Source organism: Salvelinus alpinus, chromosome 7 (assembly GCF_045679555.1).
Source record: "Salvelinus alpinus chromosome 7, SLU_Salpinus.1, whole genome shotgun sequence".
In the NCBI taxonomy this organism is placed as follows: Eukaryota; Metazoa; Chordata; class Actinopteri; order Salmoniformes; family Salmonidae; genus Salvelinus; species Salvelinus alpinus.
In genome coordinates, this window is record NC_092092.1 from 40,306,119 (window position 1) to 40,331,976 (window position 25,858).

The following is a 25,858-nucleotide window of genomic DNA, read 5'->3' on the forward strand; positions in this document are numbered from 1 at the left end:
TTTGTGGAATTTCTTTCCTTCTTAATGCGTTTGAGCCAATCAGTTGTGTTGTGACAAGGTAGGGGTGGTATACAGAAGATAGGGCTATTTGATAAAATACCAAGTCCATATTATGGCAAGAACAGCTCAAAAAAGCAAAGAGAAACGACAGTCCATCATTACTTTAAGTCATGAAGGTCAGTCAATACGGAAAATTTGAGTGCAGTGCAGTCGCAAAAACCATCAAGCACTATGATGAAACTGGCTCTCATGAGGACCGACACAGGAATGGAAGACCCAGAATTACCTCTGCTGCAGAGGATAAGTTCATTAGTTACCAGCCTCAGAAATTGCAGCCCAAATAAATGCTTCACAGAGTTCAAGTAACAGACACATCTCAACATCAACTTTTCAGAGGAGACTGAATCAGACCTTCATGGTCGAATTGCTGCAAAGAAACCACTACTAAAAGGACACCAATAAGAATAAGAGACTTGCTTGGGCCAAGAAACACAGGCAATGGACATTAGACCGGTGGAAATTTGTCCTTTGGTCTGAAGTCCAAATTGGAGAATTTTGGTTCCAACCGCCGTGTCTATGAGACGCAGTGTGGGTGAACGGATGATCTCCGCATGTGGATTTCCCACCGTAAAGCATGGAGGAGCAGGTGTGATGGTGTGGGGGTGCTTTACTGGTGACACTGTCTGTGATTTATTTAGAGTTCAACGAACACTTAAACAGCATGGCTACCACAGCATTCTGCAGCGATACACCATCCCATCTGGTTTGGGCTTAGTGGGACTATCATTTGTTTTTCAGCAGGACAATGACCCAACACACCTTCAGGCTGTGTGAGGGTTATTCTACCAAGGAGAGTGATGGAGTGCTGCATCAGATGAGCTGGCCTCCACAATCCCCCGACCTTAACCAAATTGAGATGGTTTGGGATGAGTCAGACGGCAGAGTGAAGGAAAAGCAGCCAACAAGTGCTCAGCATATGTGGGAACTCCTTCAAGACTGTTGGAAAAGCATTCTAGGTGATGCTGGTTGAGAGAATGCCAAGAGTGTGCAAAGCTGTTATCAAGGCAAAGGGTGTCTATTTGAAGAACCTCATAAAATACATATAAATATAAATACTTTATTGGTCATGATTCCATATATGTTAATTCATCATTTTGATGTCTTTACTATTATCTACAATGTAGAAAATAGTAAAAAAAAAAAAAAAACTTGAATGAGTAGGTGTTCTACAACCTTTGACTGGTAGTGTACCTTATTTAAGTATTCAGACCCTTTGCCAAGAGTCTCAAAATTGAGCTCAGGTGCATCCTGTTTCCATTGATCATCATTGGGATGTTTCTACAACTTGATTGGAGTCCACCTGTGGTAAAATCAATTGATTGGACATGATTTGGAAAGGCACACACTATATAAGGTCCCACAATTGACAGTGCATGTCAGAGAAAAAACCAAGCCATAAGGTCAAACAAATTGTCCGTAGAGCTCCGAGACAGGATTGTGTCGCGGCACAGATCTTGGGAAGGGTACCAAAACATTTCTGCAGCATTGAAGGTCCCCAAGAACACAGTGGCCTCCATCATTCTTAAATATAAATAGTTTGAAACCACCGCCCTGCCAAACGGAGCAATCGGGGGAGAAGGGCCTTGGTCAGGGAGGTGACTAAGAACCCGATGGTCAATATGAAAGAGCTCCAGAGTTCCTCTGTGGAGATGGAAGAACCTTCCAGAAGGACAACCATCTCTGCAGCACTCCACCAATCAGGCCTTTATGGTAGAGAGGCCAGACGGAAGCCACTCCTCAGTGAAAGGTACATGACAGCCCATTGGAGTTTGCCAAAAGGCACCTATAGGACTCTCAGACCATGACAAACAAGATGCTCTGGTCTGATGAAACCAAGATTGAACTCTTTGGCCTGAATGCCATGCGTCACGTCACGTCTGGAGGAAAGCTGGCACCATCCCTATGGTGAAGCATGGTGGTGGCAGCATCATGCTGTGGGAATGTTTTTCAGCGGCAGGGGAGACTAGTCAGGATCGAGTGAAAGATGAACGGAACAAATTACAGCGAGATCCTTGATGGAAACCTGCTCCAGAGTGCTCAGTACCTCAGACTGGGTCAAAGGTTTACCTTCCAACAGGACAATGACCCTAAGCACACAGTCAAAACAACGCAGGAGTGGCTTCGGGACAAGTCTCAATATCCTCGAGTGGCCCAACCAGAGCCCAGACTTGAACCCAATCGAACATATCTGGAGAGACCTGAAAATAGCTGTGCAGCGACGCTCCCCATCCAACCAGACAGAGCTTGAGAGGATTTGCAGAGAAGAATGGGAGAAACTCCCCAAATACAGGTGTGCCAAGATTGTAGCGTCATACCCAAGACGACTCGAGGCTGTAATCTCTGCCAAAGGTGCTTCAACAAAGTAGTGAGTAAAGGGTTTGAATACTTATGTAAATGTTATTTCTAAAACATTTCTAAAAACCTGTTTCTGCTTTGTCATTATGTGGTATTGTGCATAGATGAGGGAAAAAAACGATTTAATCAATTTTAGAATAAGGCTGTAACGTAACGAAATGTGGAAAAAGTCAAGGGGTCTGAATACTTTCCAAATGCACTGTATCTGCACACAGCCGTAATGGGACACCTTAACATTCATAAATTAAAATCAGTTGACTTTTGAAAATCAGTTGACTACTTTTGTAGTTCTGCAAGGGTCAATTCTGTCTGTACTATCCTTTCCATTCCTATCATTGGCGGACCAAGACAGTTTAATTATAACAGCAACAAGACAAAAACAGCAGACATGAGACCATCCAATATTTAATATGGAAGAATATGGTCATTTAGATATCACTCATTTCAGTTCGCTTACATTTCCGTCATCTTAATGAAACCACAGATCTGGTAATTGTTGACCACAATCAAAGTCCGATCTATTTCCCTAGATATAAACTATATTACATGAGATCTCTAGACTAAATGGACTCTCAGCATTGTGTCCTCATAAACAGACAGACTTCCACTGACTGATTAGATTACTGCCCACTTAAAGTGTCCAGTCTCCTTCCTAATCACCTAATAGTCATTTTCTTTGAGGGAATCCGTAATGTTCTGTTTTGAGATAATTTATACATTGGGCAAAAAAAACTTTTTGGTAATATATGGGCACTTTTGATTTCTGTCCGATGGGAGGTAAGTTAACTGACATTGACCATGAAGCCAAATGACTCGGAAGGAACACAGAAAGGAACAATGGACTGGTATTTCTCAACCAGTTGTCAATGACAGTCTCCCTCTCTCTCCTGCTGTGGTGTGAGCCTGTGCGTAAGGGTATAGAGATACACCTCTACTTCCTGCGAAAGGCGCGGGAGATTCTCCAAGCGTTGGGCTCTTCGTAGCGGTTGTAGAGGGGCTCGAGGCGCTGCATCTTCTTCTGTTTGCTGAGACGCGTGGGATCGGCCACTTTGAAAAAGGCCGGCGAGAACTCTACCAGCCAGCGTGGGTCAATGGTGGTCACCTCCCTCATGTACTCCTTAGTAGTCAGCACCAACTCATGGTACACTAACCTGGCGATATGGGGATGAAAGGAGTGGGGGAAATTAGTGTACAGAAGAGCACGTTTTTTAATCTTTCTGGAGCTCTATTGCCTGATCATATATATTTAAAAAGTATCAGTCTATAAACTTATACAGTACTCTTTACTTTCCAACAATGTTTGATCTATACAATGACTCTACTACATAGAGGCAAGGATGTCAAAAACTTTTACGAGTAACAATTGACGATAGTCAATGTAAACTTGAGACTATGCCTAAAACCCCCACGGGTATAGACTCACCACTCAGGCTGGCGGTTGAACAGGGAACTGGAGGGGTGGATGTACACCACCTGCTGGTCAATAAGGGTACGGTAGCCCTCCTGGGGATCCTTTTTGGCTGCGTTCCGGAAGAAACCACTGCAGATGGCCTTCTGTATGCGCACTGTGGCCTTTCCACAAGACACCATGTCCAGTTTATGCCTGAAAGAACAGGTCAAAGTAAGGGTGAATTATTGGAGTCCTATGTCTGACATATTGATACAGTAAGGCCCGTAGATTTTCTATGAAGTAAACTGAACAAAAATATAAATGCAAAAAGTGTTGTTCCCATTTTACATGAGCTGAAATAAAAGATCCTAGAAATTTTCCATATGCACAAAATGCTAATTTCTCTCAAATGTTGTGCACATATTTGTTTAGATCACTGTTAACGAGCATTTCTCCTTTGCCAAGATAATCCATCCACCTGACAGCTGTGATTAAACAGCATGATCATTACATATAAAAAAGGCCACTAAAATGTACAGTTTTGTCACAAAAACACAATGGCACAGATTTCTCAAGTTTTGAGGGAGTGCAGTACGTCCAACTGGCCTCACAACCACAGACCACGTATAACCACGCCAGCCCAGGTCCTCCACATCAAGCATCTTTACCTGTGGGATCATCTGAGGCCAGCCACCCGGATGATGAAACTGAGGAGTATTTCTGTCTGTAATAAAGCACTTTTGTGGGTGAAAACTCATTCTGATTGGCTGAGCCTGGCTCCCCAGTGGGTGGGCCTTCCCACGCCCACCCATGGCTGCACCCCTGTGCAATCCATAGATTAGGGCATAATTAATTTAAATTGACTGATTTCCTTATATGAACAGTAAATGAGTAAAATTGTTGAATTTGTCGCATGTCGCATTTTTATTTTTGTATGTATTACAATTATTATTTTCCTCATCAATCTACACACAATACCCCATAATGACAAAGTGAAAACCGCTTTTTAGAATTTTTTGAAAATGTATTAAAAATAAAAAAAGAGAAATACCTTATTTGTTGTTGTTTCTACAACTTGATTGGAGTCCACCTGTGGTAAAATTCAATTGACTGGACATGATTTGGAAAGGCACACACTTGTCTATACAAGGTCCCACGTTTGACAGTGCATGTCAGAGCAAAAACCAAGCCGTGAGGTGAAAGGAATTGTCCGTAGAGCTCCGAGACAGGATTGTGTCGAGGCACAGATCTGGGGAAGCGTACCAAATCATTTCTGCAGCATTGAAGGTCCCCAAGAACAGTGGCCTCCATCATTCTTAAAAATCAAGTAGTTTGGAACCACGAAGAACCCAGATGGTCACTCTGACAAAGCTCCAGAGTTCCTCTGTGGAGATGGGAGAATCTTCCAGAAGGACAGCCATCTCTGCAGCACTCCACCAATCAGGCCTTTATAGTAGAGTGGATGGTAACCACCCCTCGGTAAAAGGCACATGACAGCCTGCTTGGAGTTGGCCAAAATGTTCCTAAAGGACTCTCAGACCATGAGAAACAAGATTCTCTGGTCTGATGAAACCAAGATTGAACTCTTTGGCCTGAATGCCAAGCGTCACATCTGGAGGAAACCTGGCACCATCCCTACGGTGAAGCATGGTGGTGGCAGCATAATGTTGTGGGAATGTTTTCAGTGGCAGGGAAACTAATCAGGATCGAGGGAAAGATGAACGGAGTAAAGTACAGAGAGAGATCCTTGATGAAAACCTGCACCAGCGCACTCAGGACCTCAGATTGGGGCAAAGGTTCACCTTCCAACAGGACAACGACCCTACGCACACAGCCAAGACAACACAGGAGTGGCTTCGGGACAAGTTTCGGAATGTCCTTGAGTGGCCCAGCAAGAGCCCAGACTTGAACCTGATCGAACATCTTTGGAGAGACATGAAAATAGGTGTAAAGCGACGCTCCCCATCCAACCTGACAGAGCTTGAGAGCGTCATACCCAAGAAGACTCAATGCTGTAATCGCTGCCAAAGGTGCATCAACAAAGTACTGAGTAAAGGCTCTGAATACTTATATAAATGTGATATTTCAGGTCTTTATTTTTAATACATTTGCTAAACATTCTAAAAACATGTTTTTGCTTTGTCATTATGGGGTATTGTGTGTAGATTGATGAGGGAAAAAACGAATTGAATACATTTCAGAATAAGGCTGTAACATAACAAAAGGGGGAAAAAGTCAAGGGGTCTGAATACTTTCCGAATGCACTGTAGATAAGGTTACATTTAGGCCCTAGAGATTGCTTCTTTGAGTCACAGGATTAATATGACTCACAAGTAAAGCTACCATTTGAGAACTTTGCCGGATATAGAATTAATTACATATGCTTATGATGAGTGTCCTACCTGTCCATGATACCCAGCATCTGTTTGCGGATATCCTGGGCTCTGCGCAAGGAACGGGCCTGGATGAAGTTCTCGAAGCACCAGGGGTTGGAGAACTTGTTGTTCTTCCAGGAGTTATAGACAGCCAGCAGAGTGAGGTGGTCTCCTTCGGCCTGGTGGAACTTGGCCTTCTTCTGGTCAGCCATCTGCTGCTTGTCCTAGGGCACCAGAGAATAAAATGACTATAAGGACTGGCCACCAACTGATCAACATTAAATCACATTAGGCTACAACTGTCACATTATGGTTGGAGGTTTCAAACAACATATGACAAGTTAGGAAAGTCAGTCAACCATAATTCACTACCATCAACAAATGTGACAGCTGTGATAGCAGTTGATTCTTGTTGTAAACCCATAAACCACCCCCTGCCCAAGGGTATTCTAATCCTACAGAGGGTGCATGCGCACAAATGGCTCAAGCCTTCACATTTGCGCCCAAGGTGAACCCTTAACTGAGATTTACAGTAGAGTGAAAAACATTACAATTTGGAAAGCTAACAAAACCCACATCGCCAAGTTGTAATAACATATTTTGTGAGACAACCAACAGTTGTCAGACAATTTTTTTATTTTTTGTATATTCCTTGTGTCACTATATATATATACACACTGCTCAAAAAAATAAAGGGAACACTTAAACAACACAATGTAACTCCAAGTCAATCACACTTCTGTGAAATCAAACTGTCCACTGATTGACAATACATTTCACATGCTGTTGTGCAAATGGAATAGACAACAGGTGGAAATTATAGGCAATTAGCAAGACACCCCCAATAAAGGAGTGGTTCTGCAGGTGGTGACCACAGACCACTTCTCAGTTCCTATGCTTCCTGGCTGATGTTTTGGTCACTTTTGAATGCTGGCGGTCCTTTCACTCTAGTGGTAGCATGAGACGGAGTCTACAACCCACACAAGTGGCTCAGGTAGTGCAGCTCATCCAGGATGGCACATCAATGCGAGCTGTGGCAAGAAGGTTCGCTGTGTCTGTCAGCGTAGTGTCCAGAGCATGGAGGCGCTACCAGGAGACAGGCCAGTACATCAGGAGACGTGGAGGAGGCCGTAGGAGGGCAACAACCCAGCAGCAGGACCGCTACCTCCGCCTTTGTGCAAGGAGGAGCACTGCCAGAGCCCTGCAAAATGACCTCCAGCAGGCCACAAATGTGCATGTGTCTGCTCAAACGGTCAGAAACAGACTCCATGAGGGTGGTATGAGGGCCCGACGTCCACAGGTGGGGGTTGTGCTTACAGCCCAACACCGTGCAGGACGTTTGGCATTTGCCAGAGAATTCGCCACTGTGCTCTTCACAGATGAAAGCAGGTTCACACAGGTTCACACTGAGCACATGTGACAGACGTGACAGAGTCTGGAGATGCCGTGGAGAACGTTCTGCTGCCTGCAACATCCTCCAGCATGACCGGTTTGGCGGTGGGTCAGTCATGGTGTGGGGTGGCATTTCTTTGGGGGGCCGCACAGCCTTCCATGTGCTCGCCAGAGGTAGCCTGACTGCCATTAAGTACCGAGATGAGATCCTCAGACCCCTTGTGAGACCATATGCTGGTGCGGTTGGCCCTGGGTTCCTCCTAATGCAAGACAATGCTAGACCTCATGTGGCTGGAGTGTGTCAGCAGTTCCTGCAAGAGGAAGGCATTGATGCTATGGACTGGCCCGCCCGTTCCCCAGACCTGAATCCAATTGAGCACATCTGGGACATCATGTCTCGCTCCAGCCACCAACGCCACACCACAGACTGTCCAGGAGTTGGCGGATGCTTTAATCCAGGTCTGGAAGGAGATCCCTCAGGAGACCATCCGCCACCTCATTAGGAGCATGCCCAGGCGTTGTAGGGAGGTCATACAGGCACGTGGAGGCCACACACACTACTGAGCCTCATTTTGACTTGTTTTAAGGACATTACATCAAAGTTGGATCAGCCAGTAGTGTGGTTTTCCACTTTAATTTAGAGTGTGACTCCAAATTCAGACCTCCATGGGTTGATAAATTAGATTTTCATTGATAATTTGTGTGATTTTGTTGTCAGCACATTCAACTATGTAAAGAAAAAAGTATTTAAGAATATTTCATTCATTCAGATCTAGGATGTGTTATTTTAGTGTTCCCTTTATTTTTTTGAGCAGTGTATATACAGTGGGGAGAACAAGTATTTGATACACTGCCGATTGTAGAGGTCTGTAATTTTTATCATAGGTACACTTCAACTGTGAGAGACGGAATCTAAAACAAAAATCCAGAAAATCACATTGTATGATTTTTAAGTCATTAATTAGCATTTTATTGCATGACATAAGTATTTCACACCATTTTAAAAAGATACACTTCTTGTTAATCCCACCAGTGTCCGGTTTCAAAAAGGCTTTACAGCGAAAGCACCACAAACGATTATGTTAGGTCACCACCAAATCACAGCCATTTTTCCAGCCAAAGACAGGAGTCACAAAAAGCAGAAACAGAGATAAAATGAATCACTAACCTTTGATGATCTTCATCAGATGACACTCATAGGACTTCATGTTACACAATACATATATGTTTTGTTTGATAAAGTTCATATTTATATCCAAAAACCTCAGTTTACATTGGCGCCATGTTCAGAAATGCCTCCAGAATATCCGGAGAAATTTCAGAGCCACATCAAATAACAGAAATACTCATCATAAACTTTGATGAAAGATACATGTTTTACATAGAATTAAAGATAAACTTGTTCTTAATGCAAACGCTGTGTCAGATTTCAAAAAAGCTTTACGGCAAAAGCACAATATTCAATAATCTGAGAACAGTGTTCAGCCACAAAAGCAAGCCATACAGTTACCCGCTAAATTGTGGAGTCAACAAAAGTCATAAATAGCATTATAAATCTTCACTTACCTTTGCTGATCATCGTCGGAATGCACTCCTAGGACTCCCACAAGAAATGTACGTTTTGTTTTGCTCAGGTTTATGCCTGTTTATGTCCATTTATGTCCAAATAGCTACTTTTGTTAGCGCGTTTGGTAAACAAATCCAAAGTCATGAAGCGCGTTCACTAAAAGCAGACGATGTCAAAAACTTCCGTAACAGTCAGTAGAAACATGTCAAACGATGTATTGAATCAATCTTTAGGATGTTTTTAACATAAATCTTCAATAATGTTCCAACCGGAGAATTCTTTTGTCTTCAGAAATGCGATAGAACAGAGCTCGCTCTCACATGAACGCGCATGGTCAGAGCATGGTCAGCTCATGGCAGACCTTACTCATTCTCCTCTCCTTCGGCCCCACTTCACAGTAGAAGCATCAGACATGGTTCTAAAGACTGTTGACATCTAGTGGAAGCCATAGGAAGTGCAAACTGACCCATATCCCACTGTGTATTCGATAAGCGATGAGTTGAAAACCTACAAATCTCAGATTTCCCACTTCCTGGTTGGATTTTTCTCTCAGGTTTATGCCTGTCATATGAGTTCTGTTATACTCACAGACATCATTCAAACAGTTTTAGAAACTTCAGAGTGTTTTCTATACAATACTAATAATATGCATATATTAGCAACTGGGACTGAGGAGCAGGCAGTTTACTCTGGGCACCTTTTCATCCAAGCTACTCAATACTGCCCCTGCAGCCGTAAGAAGTTAATCCTTTGGCACTTATGAAATGCTTGTAATTATACTTCAGTATTCCAAAGTAACATCTGACAAACATATCTAAAGACACTGAAGCAGCAAACTTTGTGGAAATTAATATTTGTGTCGTTCTCAAAACTTTTGGCCATGACTGCACTCTTAGGTTGGAGTCATTAAAACTCGTTTTGCAACCACTCCACACATTTCTTGTTAACAAACTATAGTTTTGGCAAGTCGGTTAGGACATCTACTTTGTGCATGACACAAGTAATTTTTCCAACAGTTGTTAACATACAGATTATTTCACTTATAATTCACTGTATCACAATTCCAGTTGGTCAGAAGTTTACATACACTAAGTTGACTGTGCCTTTAAACAGCATGGAAAATTCCAGAAAATTATGTCATGGCTTAAGAAGCTTCTGATAGGATAATTGACATCATTTGAGTCAATTGGAGGTGTACCTGTGGATGTATTTCAAGGCCTACCTTCAAACTCAGTGCCTCTTTGCTTGACATCATGGGGAAATCTAAAGAAATCAGCCTCAGAAAAAAACTTGTAGACCTCCACAAGACTGGTTCATCCTTGGGAGCAATTTCCAAACGCCTGAAGGTACCACGTTCATCTGTACAAACAATAGTACACAAGTATAAACACCATGGGACCACCAGCCTCATACCGCTCAGGAAGGAGACGTGTTCTGTCTCCTAGAGATTAATGTACTTTGGTTTCGAAAAGTGTAAATCAATCCCAGAACAACAGCAAAGGACATTGTGAAGATGCTGGAGGAAACAGGTACAAAAGTATCTATATCCACAGTAAAACGAGTCCTATATCGACATAACCTGAAAGGCCACTCAGCAAGGAAGAAGCCACTGCTCCAAAACTGCCATAAAAAAGCCAGACTACGGTTTGCAACTGCACATGGGGACAAAGATTGTACTTTTTGGATAAATGTCCTCTGGTCTGATGAAACAAAAATAGAACTGTTTGGCCATAATGACCATCGTTATGTTTGGAGGAAAAAGGGGGAGGCTTGCAAGCCGAAGAACACCATACCAACCGTGAAGCACGGGGTTGGCAGCATCATGTTGTGGGGGTGCTTTGCTGCAGGAGGGACTGGTGCACTTTACAAAATAGATGGCAGCATGAGAAAGGAAAATTATGTGGATATATTGAAGTAACATCTCAAGACATCAGTCTGGAAGTTAAAGCTTGGTCGCAAATGGGTCTTTCAAATGGACAATGACCTCAAGCATACTTCCAAAGTTGTGGCAAAATGGCTTAAGGACAACAAAGTCAAGGTATTAGAGTGGTCATCACAAAGCCCCGACTTCAATCCTATAGAGAATTGGTGGGCAGAACTGAAAAAGCATGTGCGAGCAAGGAGGCCTACAAACCTGACTCAGTTACACCAGCTCTGTCAGGAGGAATGGGCCAAAATGCACCAAAATTATTGTGGGAAGCTTGTGGAAGGCTACCCGAAACGTTTGACCCAAGTTAAACAATTTAAAGTCAATGCTATCAAATACTAATTGAGTGTATGTAACTTCCGACCCACTGGGAATGTGATGAAAGAAATAAAAGCTGAAATAAATCTTTCTCTCTACTATTATTCTGACATTTCACATTCTTGTGATCCTAACTGACCTAAGACAGGGAATTTTTACTAGGATTTAATGTCAGGAATTGTGAAAACTGAGTTTAAATGCATTTGGCTAAGGTGTATGTAAACTTCTGACTTCAAATGTATATAGTACCTTTATCTCTGCATTGTTGGAAAAGGACCCCGTAAGCATTTCACTGTTAGTATACACCTGTTGTTTACGAAGCATGTGACAAATACACATTTATTTAATTTTTATTTAATTCGGCAAGTCAGTCAAGAACAAATTCTTATTTACAATGACGGCCTACCCCGGGCAAACCCGGACGACGCTGGGCCAATTGTGCGCCGCCCTATGAGACTCCAAATCACGGCCGGGTGTTATACAGCCTGGATTCGAACCAGGGACTGTAGTGACGCCTCTTGCACTGAGATACAGTGCCTTAGACAGCTGCGCTACTCGGGATTGATTTGAATAACATTTTACTTTGATGCTAGCTTGGCTTCTGCTACCTAGCGGACTAGCATCCGTAGCTATTAGCTAATATGTGTGCTGTATAACAAAGCTGAGATGTGCACATTTGAAACCAATCTGAGACAGACATGGATCTAATTAAGTAATGTAACATTCAATATTTGCAGTCAAAATTACCAGAATGTGAGGCTGACTTACAGGTAACTTGTTAGCTGACTAGCTTGAAAGCTAACAACATTGAACATGACTTTGGCGTCAATGTTTTATTACAAAACAGTATTTGCAGACACAGTAGAGAAATGTATTCCAATTTGAATAGCTACCATCATTGTCGAGCTGCAGAAGGTTATTTATTTTTTCCGTGCATGGTTTTTATGTAATATTTCAGTTAACACACTGGCCTGGATATAGCCATGGTTACACAGTATTTATGGACCTGTGATTTGCCATACCTTGGGCCTGTAGAAGACGTTCTGCACAGACAGCATGGAGACGATGGTGAGCATCTCCTCACTGCAGCCCAGGTGGACGGACATGATCAGCATCTTACACAACATGGGCTCCAGAGGGAACTCAGCCATCTGATACAAACATAGAGACAGAGGGAGAGGAATGGGGAAGAGTGTATAACATTTAATTCATTACAACAATATTGTGGTTGGGGTCAAGTCAATTTTAACTCAGACAATTCACTGACCATGAACTTCCAAATATGAATACATGTTTTTCAATTTTTTATATTAACTACGGCATCAATTCAAATATAATTGCTTGCCTGATTTTCATCTTCAATATATTGAATAGATCGCTTGTTGTTCCATACTCCATCTTACCCTGCGTCCAAGGCGAGTGAGTAACCCCTCATCATCCAGAGCCCCTAAAGTGTAGAGCATCTCCATAGCTGTGATCATTGTCTCCATGGGTGGAGCGTCCATGAAATCAAATGATAGCAGGTCATTGATGCCCATGGCCTGAAGGAAGTATAGAGAGGGGAAAGTAAAGGGGTGGCATTGGAAGAACAGAGTATTGTATATATTTATATATACACACACACACACACACACACACACACACACACACACACACACACACACACACACACACACACACACACACACACACACACACACAATGTGGGAAGCTTGTGGAAGGCTACCTGAAATGTTTGACCCAAGTTAAACAATTTAAAGTCAATGCTACCAAATACGAATTGAGTACAGTAATCCCTCGTTTATCGCGGGGGTTACGTTCCGAAAATGACCCGCGATAAGTGAAATCCGCGAAATAGAAAACTTCTTTTTTTTTTACAATTAGCAACTATTACATGTATACAAATACAGTGACTCACGTGTAGGCCGTTTCACTGCTCTTCAGACTGGGCCGCTGCATCCTGACTGCGCTCTGCAGTGTTCTCTTCTTCTGAAGCCCGCGGTGCAGGTGTGTTTGTTCGGGAGAAGAGCATAGTGATAGGCAGCTGTTGTCGCTCTTTTTTCTTCTTTGCAAAAAGATCCTTGTACACCGACATGCCACCATCGATTACGTTGGAGAACTGTAATGAACGGCTCATCAAAGGGTCCCATTCCTCAGCTACTCGCTTAAGTTCAGTGGCCATTCGCACCATGGTTGCTAAGCGACCAAGCGTTAGTCCTTCCTTCCTTCCTGGCCAACTTAATGTAAATTTGCCAAGCTGTTTTATGTACGTACACATAACTGCACGAGACGACAAAATGATAGCACAATTCGTAGCATGTTTTGATACAAGAAGCGGGAGTGAGTTTTTAGCGAATCAGAATGCAGAGCACAATGCACCAAAAAAAAATAAAAAATGCATTATGAAAATCCGCGAAATAGCGAATCCGCGATAAGTGAACCGCGAAGTGGCGAGGGATCACTGTATATGTAAACTACTGACCCACTGGGAATGTGACGAAAGAAATAAAAGCTGAAATAAATCATTCTCTCTACTACTATTCTGACATTTCACGTTCTTAAAATAAAGTGGTGATCCTAACTGACCTAAGACAGGGAATTTTTACTAGGATTAAATGTCAGGAATTGTCAAAAACTGAGTTTAAATGTATTTTGCCAAGGTATATGTAAACTTCTGTCTTCAACTGTACATGCATACACACACGATACAACGGGTGGTTCTAATCCTGAATGCTGATTGGTTAAAACTGCATTCCAGCTGATGTCTATTCCACAAATTACCACCGGCTAAATCTATGACGTTAAAATGCCTATTTACTCTGTTCCATCTGACTGCGCAATACACTTTCTCATCAGCCCAGCCAGGCACTTTATAAACTTGATCTCCACTATAAAAAAACAGGAAAGGGCCTTCCCCAAACTGTTGCCACAAAGTAGGAAGCACAGAGTCGTCTAGAATGTCATTGTATGCTGTAGTGTTAAGATTTCACTTCAATGGAACTAAGGGGCCTAGTCCGAACTATGAAGAACAGCCCCAGACCATTATTACTCCTGCACCAAACTTTACAGTTGGCACTATGCATTCAGGCAGGTAGCGTTCTCCTGGCGTCCGCCAAACCCAGCTTCATCCATCTGACTGCCAGATGGTGAAGCGTGATTCATCACTCCAGAGAACGCGTTTCCACTGCTCCAGAGTCCAATGGCGGCGAGCTTTACACCACTACAGATGACGCTTGGCTTTGCGCATGGTGAACTTAGGCTTGTGTGCGGCTGCTCTGCCATGGAAACCCATTTCATGAAGCTCCTGACAAACAGTTCTTGTGCTGAAGTTGTTTCCAGAGGCAGTTTGGAACTCGGTAGTGTGTTGTAACCGAGGACAGACGATTTTTATGCTCGGTGGTCGTGTACTGTGAGCTTGTGTGGCCTACCACTTCGCAGCTGAGCCATTGTTGCTCCTAGACGTTTCCACTTCACAATAACAGAACTTACAGTTGACCGGGGCAGCTCTAGCAAAGCAGAAATTTGACGAACTGACTTGTTGGAAAGGTGGCACCTATGACGGTGGCAGATTGAAAGTCAATGAGCTTGTCAGTAAGGCATTTTTAATGCTAATGTTTGTCTATGGAGATTGCATGTTTGTGTGTTCGATTTTATAAACCTGTCAGCAACGGGTGTGGCTGATATAGCCAAATCCACTATTTTGAAGGGGTGTCCACATACCCTTTTCTATATATACACACAGTACCAGTCAAAAGTTTGGACACACCTACTCATTCCAGGGTTTTTCTTTATTTTTACTATTTTCTACATTGTAGAATAATAGTGAAGACATCAAAACTATGAAAGAACACACATGGAATCATGTAGTAACCAAAAAAGTGTTAAACAAATCAAAATATATTATACATTTGAGATTCTTCAAAGTAGCCACCCTTTGCCTTGATGATAGCTTTGCACACTTTTGGCATTCTCTAAACTAGCTTCACATGGAATGCTTTTCCAACAGTCTTGAAGGAATTCCCACATATGCTGAGCACTTGTTGGCTGCTTTTCCTTCACTCTGCAGTCTAACTCATCCCAAACCATCTCAATTGGGAAAGTATTCAGACCCCATGACTTTTTCCACATTTTGTTACGTTACAGCCTTTTTCTAAAATCAATCTGCAGACAATACCCCATCATGACAAAGAAAAACAGGTTTAGAAATTTTTGCTAATTTGTAATATATATATTTTTTAAACGTCTGAAATAACACATTTACATAAGTATTCAGACCCTTTACTCAGTACTTGGTCGAAGTACCTTTGGCAGGGACTACAGCCCCGAGTCTTCGTGGGTATGACGCTACAAGCTTGGCACAGCTGTATTTGGGGAGTTTCTCCCATTCTTCTCTGCAGATCCTCTCAAGCTCTGTCAGGTTGGACGGGGAGCATCGCTGCACAGTTATTTTCAGGTCTCTCCAGAGACGTTCGATCGGGTTCAAGTCCAGGCTCTGGCTGGGCCACACAAGGACATTCAGAGACTTGTCCCGAAGCCACTCATGCGTCGTCTTGGCTGTGTGCTTAGGGTCATTGTCCTGTTGGAAGGTGAACCTTTGCCCCAGTCTGAGGTCCTGAGCAGGTTTTCCATCAAGAATCTCTGTACTTTGCTCAGTTCAACTTTCCCTCGATCCTGATTAGTCTCCCAGTCCCTGAAAAACATCCCCACAGCATGATGCTGCCACCACCATGCTTCACCCTCCAGACATGACGTTTGGTATTCAGGTCAAAGAGTTCAATCTTGGCTTCATCAGACCAGAGAATCTTGTTTGTCATGGTCTGAGAGTCTTTAGGTGCCTTTTGGCAAACGCCAAGCGTAAAAGCCTTATTGGTGGAGAGCTGCAGAGATGGTTGTCCTTCTGTCAGGTTCTCCCATTTCAACAAAGGTACATCGGAGCGCTGTCAGAGTGACCATCGGGTTCTTCGTCACCTCCCTAACCAAGGCCCTTCTCCCCCGATTGCTCAGTTTGGTCCGGCAGCCAGCTCTAGGAAGAGTCTTGGTGGTTCCAAACTCCTTCCATATAAGAATGATGGAGGCCACTGTGTTCTTGGGAATCTTCAATGCTGCAGAAATGTTTTGGTACCCTTCCCCAGATCGGTGCTTCGACACAATCCTGTCTCGGAGCTCTACGGACAATTCCTTCAACTTCGTGGCTTGGTTTTTGCTCTGACAAGCGCTGTCAACTGTGGGACCTCACATAGACAGGTGTGTGCCTTTCCAAATCATGTCGAATCAATTGAATTTACCACAGGGGGACTCCAATCAAGTTGTAGAAACATCTCAAGGATGATCAATGGAAACAGGATGCACCTGAGCTCAATTTCGAGTCTCATAGCAAAGGGTCTGAATACTTACGTAAATAAGTTCTGTTTGTTATTAATAATACATGTGGAAAAATGTCAAAAAATCTCTTTTCACTTTTTCATTATGGGGTATTGTGTGTAGATTAATGAGGATTTTTAAAAATATAATCCATTTTTAGAATAAGCCTGTAACGTAACAAAATGTGGAAAAAGGGAAGGAGAAAGTCTGAATACTTTCTGAATGCACTGTATATATTAACATTCAATATGTTTTCCACCTAGTCCTCCAAACAGGAGAGAGTGGGCTTGGGGCATAATACAAGAAAATATATATTTTAAGAAAAGGGTGTTGCATTGTTAATGAGGGCCCATGGTTACAGAAACCTTGTAGGCCAGTCAGTGTCTGCCTGTATGTGTTACGTACCTTGAGAGACAGCATGGTACTGGCCAGGTTTGTTCTCTGGATTTCAGGCACATTGCTGGTGAGCATCTCGTCTCTGTAGGCTCTCTCTGTAAATAGCCGGTAGCATTTCCCAGGGCCAGTTCTTCCAGCCCTACCAGAACGCTGCTTGGCTTGGGCCTGAGAAATATAGAGAAGGCAATTAATTTAGATTGGATGTCAATGCTCTCGACTACACAAAGTACACTGTTGAGTGTGAAAAACCCAGCAGCGTTGCAATTCTTGACACAAAACGGTGCCCCTGGCACCTACTGCCATACCCCGTTCAAAGGCACTTAAATCTTTTGTCTTGCCCACTCACCGTCTGAATAGCAAACACACAATCCATGTCTCAATTGTCCCAAGGCTTAAAAATACTTCTTTAACCCCCCCCCCCCCCCCCCCCTGTTTATCTACACTGATTGAAGTGGATTTAACTAAATAAATCAATAAGGGATCATAGCTTTCACATGGATTCACCTGGTCAGTCTATGTCATGGAAAGAGCAGGTGTTTATAACGTTTTCAGTGTTCCTTCTTCATGTACGATAATGATATCTGCATACGTCTTATTCAACCTACCTGTGATATGGGGGTCACCACTAATTGGTCGACGCCAGTCTTGGAATTGTAGACATTCTGCTTCACAAAGCCTGGGTCCACCACATAGTAGATCCCATCAATAGTCAGAGATGTCTCAGCAATGTTAGTGGCAATGATTACCTGCAGAATCAAATAACACAAAATGATTAGGCTTAGTCCTACCTCTGAAATCGGGCATGTGTGGCAGCAGGAGATTGTGTGTGTGTTTTTGGGACCGTTCTGGTTTGTGTTTGGGTGGGCACTTCTGATACCTTCCTGCTGCCGGGGGGAGCAGGGTCAAAGATCCGGGTCTGCATCTCGCTTGGCAGCGCGGAGTAGACAGGTAAAATGATGAGTTCAGGCACTTCAGGTCCCAGAGACTTCATCCGTTCATACAAGATCTCACAAGCTGTGTCAATTTCCTCCTGACCCGTCAGAAACACCAGGACATCACCTGCAAAAAAGGGCGAGAGAGGACAATGAGTCACTGATGGCCGAATCCTTAACTATGGATGTCAAACAAGGAGTTCAGTCATTGCGGATGTATGCATTGTAACCGTGTTTGAACCGTACCTGGAGGCTCGGTCAGGTGGATCTGCATGACGGTGATGAGACTGGCGTCCAGGTAGTCCGTCTCAGGCTCTTTGCAGTAGAGCACCTCCACTGGGAAAGTACGTCCTGGGATGGTAAAGATGGGCGCCTCGAAGAAGTACTGGGAGAACTTGACAGCATCTAGTGTCGCTGAGGACACAATCAGCTTCATGTCTGGGCGTTTCTTCACTGTCTGAAATTGACAGAGAGAATTCAAAAGGAATTAACACACAGTCAAGGAAATATTTAGACTGTTCTGTTATGAACAAGACCCTGGAGTACCTTCTTGAGTAGACCAAAGAGCACATCAGTATGGATGGTCCTCTCGTGGGCCTCGTCAAGCATGATGATGGTGTACTGACCCATGTCCGGATCTATCAGACATTCCCTCTGCAGCATACCATGTGTCATGTACTTGATCACCGTCTCAGGACTGGTGCAGTCCTCAAAACGGATGGTGTAGCCCACCTGGTGTGGAAAAGAATTGAGAGGCGAGAGGTCCCTCAAGAAAGGAAGTCATTGTTTACAAGCAAATTATAAGGAATACCAAGGTAAAACTGCTCACTCACCTCCTGGCCCAGACAGCAACCGTACTCTTCAGAGACTCTCTTGGCCACGGACATGGCTGCCACACGACGGGGCTGAGTGCAGCCGATCTTCCCCCGAGTGGAGTAGCCCGACTCGGCCAGGTACTGGGTGATCTGGGTAGTTTTCCCAGAGCCAGTCTCTCCAACCACAATCAGGATCTGATTATCGTGGACAGCCTAATAATGGAAAAGAGAGGTGACCAAAGTCAGATAAAATGTATCATTGAAAGTGTTGAAGTCATAATGAAGTAGGGTAACATTAGAAATAAAGCAATGTTGACAACAATTTATTTCTCCCTATAGGGAAATTACTATTACAAACCTGTATGAGCTGCTCTTTCAGCTTGTAGATGGGCAGGCTCTCTCTCTGCTCTAGGATGGACATTGCTGTCTTCTTGCCATAAGAGGCCTGGTTGCCCCCAAAGGCATGTTTCTTCCACTCCGGGACGCCGTCTGGCATCATGCCGATTCCTCTCATGTTGGCTGCAATCTGCCTTCCATCAACTGTGTAAGAGGGAAGCGTCTTTAATTGAGATGAACTGGCATGATATTTAATCTCCACCCCTTCAGATGACTGGTGATCCAGACCCAGTCTAGGGTCCTGGGAGGAACCTTTACACCCACACAGCCTCCCCTATAACCCTGGGCCATGGAGGACACGGCACACTACAGCAGGCCACTTTATCCGGCCTGTTAGGATGCTAAAGGAAACCAGATAACTATTGACGTAGTGCTGTTCTTGTCTATTAATGGTCGGTATTATGTCAAGTTTCATGTGAACCCCAGGAAGAGTAGCCGAGGAGGAACACTGGACCGGACTGTGCTTTACTATGTGGTAGTGACCTTGTGGAGGGCAGAAAGAAAAGCACGATAAACCGCATGGTTGGAAAGCATACTGTATGTCTGGCATCCTTAATGCACTGTTTGTGTGTGGTCCAGGTCCTTACAGTCAGGCAAAGGGTCTACCCAGTGCTTGTTGAGGCCAATAGGTATGCAGTCCATCTCAGCCATTCGCTGAGCCTGCTTCACCTCCCTCCTCTCCTTAGCCAAAGCACTCTGCATCATGGCTGCCTGGGACAGCGAGCCGTCTGGATTCTGACAGAGGGAAACCGAGAGAACGGCATTTGTTCACACTACACGGGACAGGAGAAAACAGTTAGGCCTAAAAAAAAGGTAGGGTGAAAGTAGCGTGGTGCAGAGGAATATAAAACATACCTTAACAATCTTGACAGGGCTCATGTCCATACTCTGTTTAGTGTGTCCTCTCAGGAACGGAGGCTCCTCCTCCACTAGCTCAATCTCCAGGTCCTGATCTGAATGAAATAAAATTTGCACTTAGTACACTACAGCCAATGTATGCTTTCTAGGGGTGTGCATCTTCCCTTTCAAAGACGGTTCGTTATACATCTAGATACGCGAGCTCCAATACGATACAGAAACGATACGTTTTAGTTTGAAGCGATCCAGTTTGATGAGGAGGAAATTGATGCGATACGATTGTATTGGAACAAGCTTATATTTCGGGTTCTGATGGGGTACTAAAGCTCAAGAGCCATTTATTTATAAGTTATATTCTTCAAGAATCAATTTCATTAATCAAGAATTAATTTCATTAATTCAGAATTCCTAAAATGGATGAAGCAACTGCAGACTGCACCTTTCAGGCAACACTACCAAAAGCTATTTCTGATGGCGAACCTGAGCAATCTAAATCAAATCAACGTAAACCACAAAATCAGCAGGTAGATCAGAGAGAGGCCTACCTTTTGTTGGACAGCGCGCACTCTGCGCAAAGTTGTTACAGAGCTACTGATAGGCATTGAGGTTGCTCGGCATGCATTGACTTGTAGACCAACGACTGTCATACGCAGTTACAGTCGCAAGTGAAAGTCTACTTCCTTTGCACAGTATTCACATTTTTGCGGTCTTAAAATTCAATCTAAAAAGGGATTATAATTTGCTTTTTCCCCCCCCGAACAATCTACACATTTTCAAAGTGAAAGAAAAGTTATAGAACCTAAAAATGTTAAATGTCTGGATTGTGTATGTTTTCGTACCCCAGAGTTAATACTTGGTGGAAGCACTTTTGGCAGCCATTACAGCTGGGAATCATTTTTTATAAGATTCTACCTACTTTGCACAACTCTTAGGGCAACATACAGTGGCTTCAGAAAGTGTTCATACCCCTTAAATTTGAACTTAAAATTGAATATATTTCTATTTTTTTCCACTGGCCTACACACAATACCCCATAATGTCAAAGTGGAATTATGTTGAGACATTTTTACAAATTAATTTAAAAAATGAAAAGCTGAAATATCTTGAGTAAATAAGCATTCGAGCCCTTTGTTATGGCAAGCTTAAATAAGTTCAGGTGTAAACATTTGCTTAACAAGTCACATAATACGCTGCATGGACTTTGTGTACAATAATATTGTGTAACATGATTTTTGAATGACTACCTCATCTCTGTACCCCACACATACAATTGTCTGTAAGGTCCCTCAGTCGAGCAGTGAATTTCAAACAGAGACCAGGGAGGTTTTCCAATGCCTCACAAAGAAGGGCACCTATTGGTAGATGTGTAAAAATAAAAAAAGCAGACATTGACTATCCTTTTGAGCATGGTGAAGTTATTAATTACACGTTGAATGGTGTATCAATACACCCAGTCACTACAAAGATACAGGTGTCCTTCCTAACTCTGGAAAACGGTTAAAGAACTTGGAGAATAAACCCTCCTCGTCACAGCTGCCCATGTACCTTAATGTTGATGATGTGGTTGTTACTGACAAGGAGCACATGGCTGAGCTCTTCAATCACCACTTCATTAAGTCAGGATTCCTATTTGACTAGCCATGCCTCATTGCCCGTCCAACATTTCCTCATCTCCCACGCCTTCTAATGAGACTAGCCCCAATGCTCCTACCTCTTTTTCCCCTGCCCCTTCTAATAAGTTTCTCCCTATAGGTAGTCACTGATTCTGAGGTGCTAAAGGAGCTCCTTACACTTGACCCCCCCAAAAAATCTGGGTCAGATGGTTTAGATCCTTTCTTCTTTAAGGTTGCTGACCCTATCCTCACCAAGCCCATCTCTGACCTTTTTAACCTGTCTCTCCTCTCTGGGGAGGTTCCCATTGCTTGGAAGGCAGCCACGGTGTGTCCTTTATTTAAATGGGGAGATCAAGCTGATCCTAACTGTTATAGGCAAATTTCTATTTTGCCGTGCTTATCTAAAGTGTTGGAAAAACTTGTCAATAATCAACCGACTGGCTTTCTTGATGTCTAGAGTACTCTCTCTAGTTTGCAATCTGGTTTTCGCTCAGGTTATGGATGTGCGACTGCAACCTTAAAGGTCCTAAATGATGTCACAATCGCCCTTGATTCAAAGCAATGTTGTGCTGCTATTTTTATTGACTTGGCCAAAGCTTTTGATACGGTAGACCATTCCATTCCAAGGAGTATTGGTGTATCTGAGGGGTCTTTGGAATGGTTTGCTAATTACCTCTCTCAAAGAGTGCAGTGTATTAAGTCAGAACATCTGCTGTCTCAGCCACTGCCTGTCAACAATGGAGTACCCCAAGGCTCGATCCTAGGCCCCACTCTCTTCTCAATTTACATCACCAACATAGCTCAGGCAGTAGGACGCGCTCTCATCCATTTATATGCAGATGATACAGTCTTATACTCAGCTGGACCCTCCCCGGATTTTGTGTTAAACACTCTTTCTCTGCCCTTAACCTTGTTCTGAACACCTCCAAACCAAAGTTAATGTGGTTTGGAAAGAAGAATGCCACTCTACCCACAGGTGTGATTACTACCTCTGAGGGTTTAGAGCTTGAGGTAGTCACCTCATTCAAGTACTTGGGAGTATGGCTAGACGGTACACTGTCCTTCTCTCAGCACATATCAAAGCTGCAGGCTAAAGATAAATCTAGATTTGGTATCCTCTATCGTAATCGCTCCTCTTTCACCCCAGCTGCCAAACTAACCCCGATTCATATGACCATCCTACCCATGCTAGATTACAGAGATGTAATTTATAGATTGGCAGGTAAGGGTGCTCTCGAGCGGCTAGATCTTCTTCACCATTCGGCCATGAGATTTGCCACCAATGCTCCTTATAGGACACATCACTGCACTCTATACTCCACTGTAAACTGGTAATTTCTGTATACCCATCGCAAGACCCGCTGGTTGATGCTTATTTATAAAACCCTCTAACGCCTCACTCCCCCCTATCTGAAATACCTATTGCAGCCCTCATCCTCCACATCAAATTAAACTTTATTTGTCACATGCTCCGAATACAAGATGTGTAGACCTTATTGTGAAAAGCTTACTTACAAGTAGGGCTGCAAAGGGTCGGAAAAGTTCTGGTAATTTCCCCCGGAAATTTTCCATGGGAAGTTACGCCCAGGAATTTTGAAAATTTTGCTAAAAATCATCAAAAAAGTGAACCTTTTTTGTGGGATACACGTGAGGCAATTCTAGGTCTTGTGGCATATTTTGGTTAAACTATCCCCAATTCAATGGAATTGCAACCCTCTACATGCACAGTGCACTCTTCCATCACATGTACAGCTGATTCTCAAGATCTTGCACACTGAGATGCTATTGAGCCCACACTACGACACTGTCTGAGCCAAGGACTACATGCTTTCTGGTAAATTTATATTATAATACTGGGTGGGGTGAATATATTTTATATGACATACATGATTTTTTGTTAACTAGTAAATCAAATCAAATCAAATCAAATTTTATTAGTCACATACACATGGTTAGCAGATGTTAATGCGAGTGTAGCGAAATGCTTGTGCTTCTAGTTCCGACAATGCAGTAATAACCAACAAGTAATCTAACCTAACAATTCCACAACTACTACCTTATACACACACACAAGTGTAAAGGGATGAAGAATATGTACATAAAGATATATGAATGAGTGGTGGTACAGAACGGCATGGCAAGATGCAGTAGATGGTATAGAGTACGGTATATACATATGAGATGAGTACTGTAGGGTATGTAAACATAAAGTGGCATAGTTTAAAGTGGCTAGTGGTACATGTATTACATAAAGATGGCAAGATGCAGTAGATGATATAGAGTACAGTATATACATATGAGATGGGTAATGTAGGGTATGTAAACATTATATTAAGTGGCATTGTTTAAAGTGGCTAGTGGTACATTTTTACATAATTTCCATCAATTCCCATTTTTAAAGTGGCTGGAGTTGAGTCAGTATGTTGGCAGCGGCCGCTAAATGTTAGCGGTGGCTGTTTAACAGTCTGATGGCCTTGAGATAGAAGCTGTTTTTCAGTCTCTCGGTCCTTGCTTTGATGCACCTGTACTGACCTCGCCTTCTGGATGATAGCGGGGTGAACAGGCAGTGGCTTGGGTGGTTGTTGTCCTTGATGATCTTTACGGCCTTCCTGTGACATCGGGTGGTGTAGGTGTCCTGGAGGGCAGGTAGTTTGCCCCCGGTGATGCGTTCTGCAGACCTCACTACCCTCTGGAGAGCCTTACGGTTGTGGGCGGAGCAGTTGCCGTACCAGGCGGTGATACAGCCCGACAGGATGCTCTCGATTGTGCATCTGTAGAAGTTTGTGAGTGCTTTTGGTGACAAGCCGAATTTCTTCAGCCTCCTGAGGTTGAAGATGCGCTGCTGCGCCTTCTTCACAACGCTGTCTGTGTGGGTGGACCAATTCAGTTTGTCCGTGATGTGTACACCGAGGAACTTAAAACTTTCCACCTTCTCCACTACTGACCCGTCGATGTGGATAGGGGGGTGCTCCCTCTGCTGTTTCCTGAAGTCCACAATCATCTCCTTTGTTTTGTTGACGTTGAGTGTGAGGTTATTTTCCTGACACCACACTCCGAGGGCCCTCACCTCCTCCCTGTAGGCCGTCTCGTCGTTGTTGGTAATCAAGCCTACCACTGTAGTGTCATCTGCAAACTTGATGATTGAGTTGGAGGCGTGCATGGCCACGCAGTCGTGGGTGAACAGGGAGTACAGGAGAGGGCTCAGAACGCACCCTTGTGGGGCCCCAGTGTTGAGGATCAGCGGGGTGGAGATGTTGTTACCTACCCTCACCACCTGGGGGCGGCCCGTCAGGAAGTCCAGGACCCAGTTGCACAGGGCGGGGTCGAGACCCAGGGTCTCGAGCTTGATGACGAGTTTGGAGGGTACTATGGTGTTAAATGCTGAGCTGTAATCGATGAACAGCATTCTCACATGGGTATTCCTCTTGTCCAGATGGGTTAGGGCAGTGTGCAGTGTGGTTGCGATTGCGTCGTCTGTGGACCTATTGGGTCGGTAAGCAAATTGGAGTGGGTCTAGGGTGTCCGGTAGGGTGGAGGTGATATGGTCCTTGACTAGTCTCTCAAAGCACTTCATGATGACGGAAGTGAGTGCTACGGGGCGGTAGTCGTTTAGCTCAGTTACCTTAGCTTTCTTGGGAACAGGAACAATGGTGGCCCTCTTGAAGCATGTGGGAACAGCAGACTGGGATAAGGATTGATTGAATATGTCCGTAAACACACCAGCCAGCTGGTCTGCGCATGCTCTGAGGACGCGGCTGGGAATGCCGTCTGGGCCTGCAGCCTTGCGAGGGTTAACACGTTTAAATGTTTTACTCGCCTCGGCTGCAGTGAAGGAGAGCCCGCAGGTTTTGGTAGGGGGCCGTGTCAGTGGCACTGTATTGTCCTCAAAGCGGGCAAAAAAGTTGTTTAGCCTGTCTGGGAGCAAGACATCCTGGTCCGCGACGGGGCTGGTTTTCTTTTTGTAATCCGTGATTGACTGTAGACCCTGCCACATACCTCTTGTGTCTGAGCTGTTGAATTGCGACTCGATTTTGTCTCTGTACTGGGACTTAGCCTGTTTGATTGCCTTGCGGAGAGAATAGCTACACTGTTTGTATTCGGTC

The 25,858-nt window shown here is 43.7% G+C and overlaps 1 protein-coding gene across 2 annotated transcripts in view; it reads right to left on the reverse strand.

Annotated features, from left to right (window-relative positions):
• Positions 1-2,807: 2,807 nt before the first annotated feature.
• The window catches only part of LOC139581008 (ATP-dependent RNA helicase DHX8-like), a 35,565-nt gene continuing 12,514 nt past the window's right edge, over positions 2,808-25,858 (reverse strand). The window contains exons 10-23 of one of the 2 annotated variants that reach the window (XM_071410294.1): positions 20,140-20,237; positions 19,872-20,019; positions 19,247-19,428; positions 18,907-19,101; positions 18,620-18,805; positions 18,320-18,530; positions 18,019-18,200; positions 17,747-17,887; positions 17,151-17,306; positions 12,788-12,925; positions 12,407-12,535; positions 6,208-6,404; positions 3,839-4,018; positions 2,808-3,566 (exon numbers count right to left, since the gene is read on the reverse strand). In XM_071410294.1, coding sequence (XP_071266395.1) covers positions 3,347-3,566; positions 3,839-4,018; positions 6,208-6,404; positions 12,407-12,535; positions 12,788-12,925; positions 17,151-17,306; positions 17,747-17,887; positions 18,019-18,200; positions 18,320-18,530; positions 18,620-18,805; positions 18,907-19,101; positions 19,247-19,428; positions 19,872-20,019; positions 20,140-20,237 — 2,363 coding nt within the window. In that variant the 3' untranslated portion in view covers positions 2,808-3,346. Of the gene's footprint in view, positions 3,567-3,838; positions 4,019-6,207; positions 6,405-10,349; positions 10,499-12,406; positions 12,536-12,787; positions 12,926-17,150; positions 17,307-17,746; positions 17,888-18,018; positions 18,201-18,319; positions 18,531-18,619; positions 18,806-18,906; positions 19,102-19,246; positions 19,429-19,871; positions 20,020-20,139; positions 20,238-25,858 lie in introns of those variants that run through there. The other variant, XM_071410295.1, reaches the window with a different exon arrangement.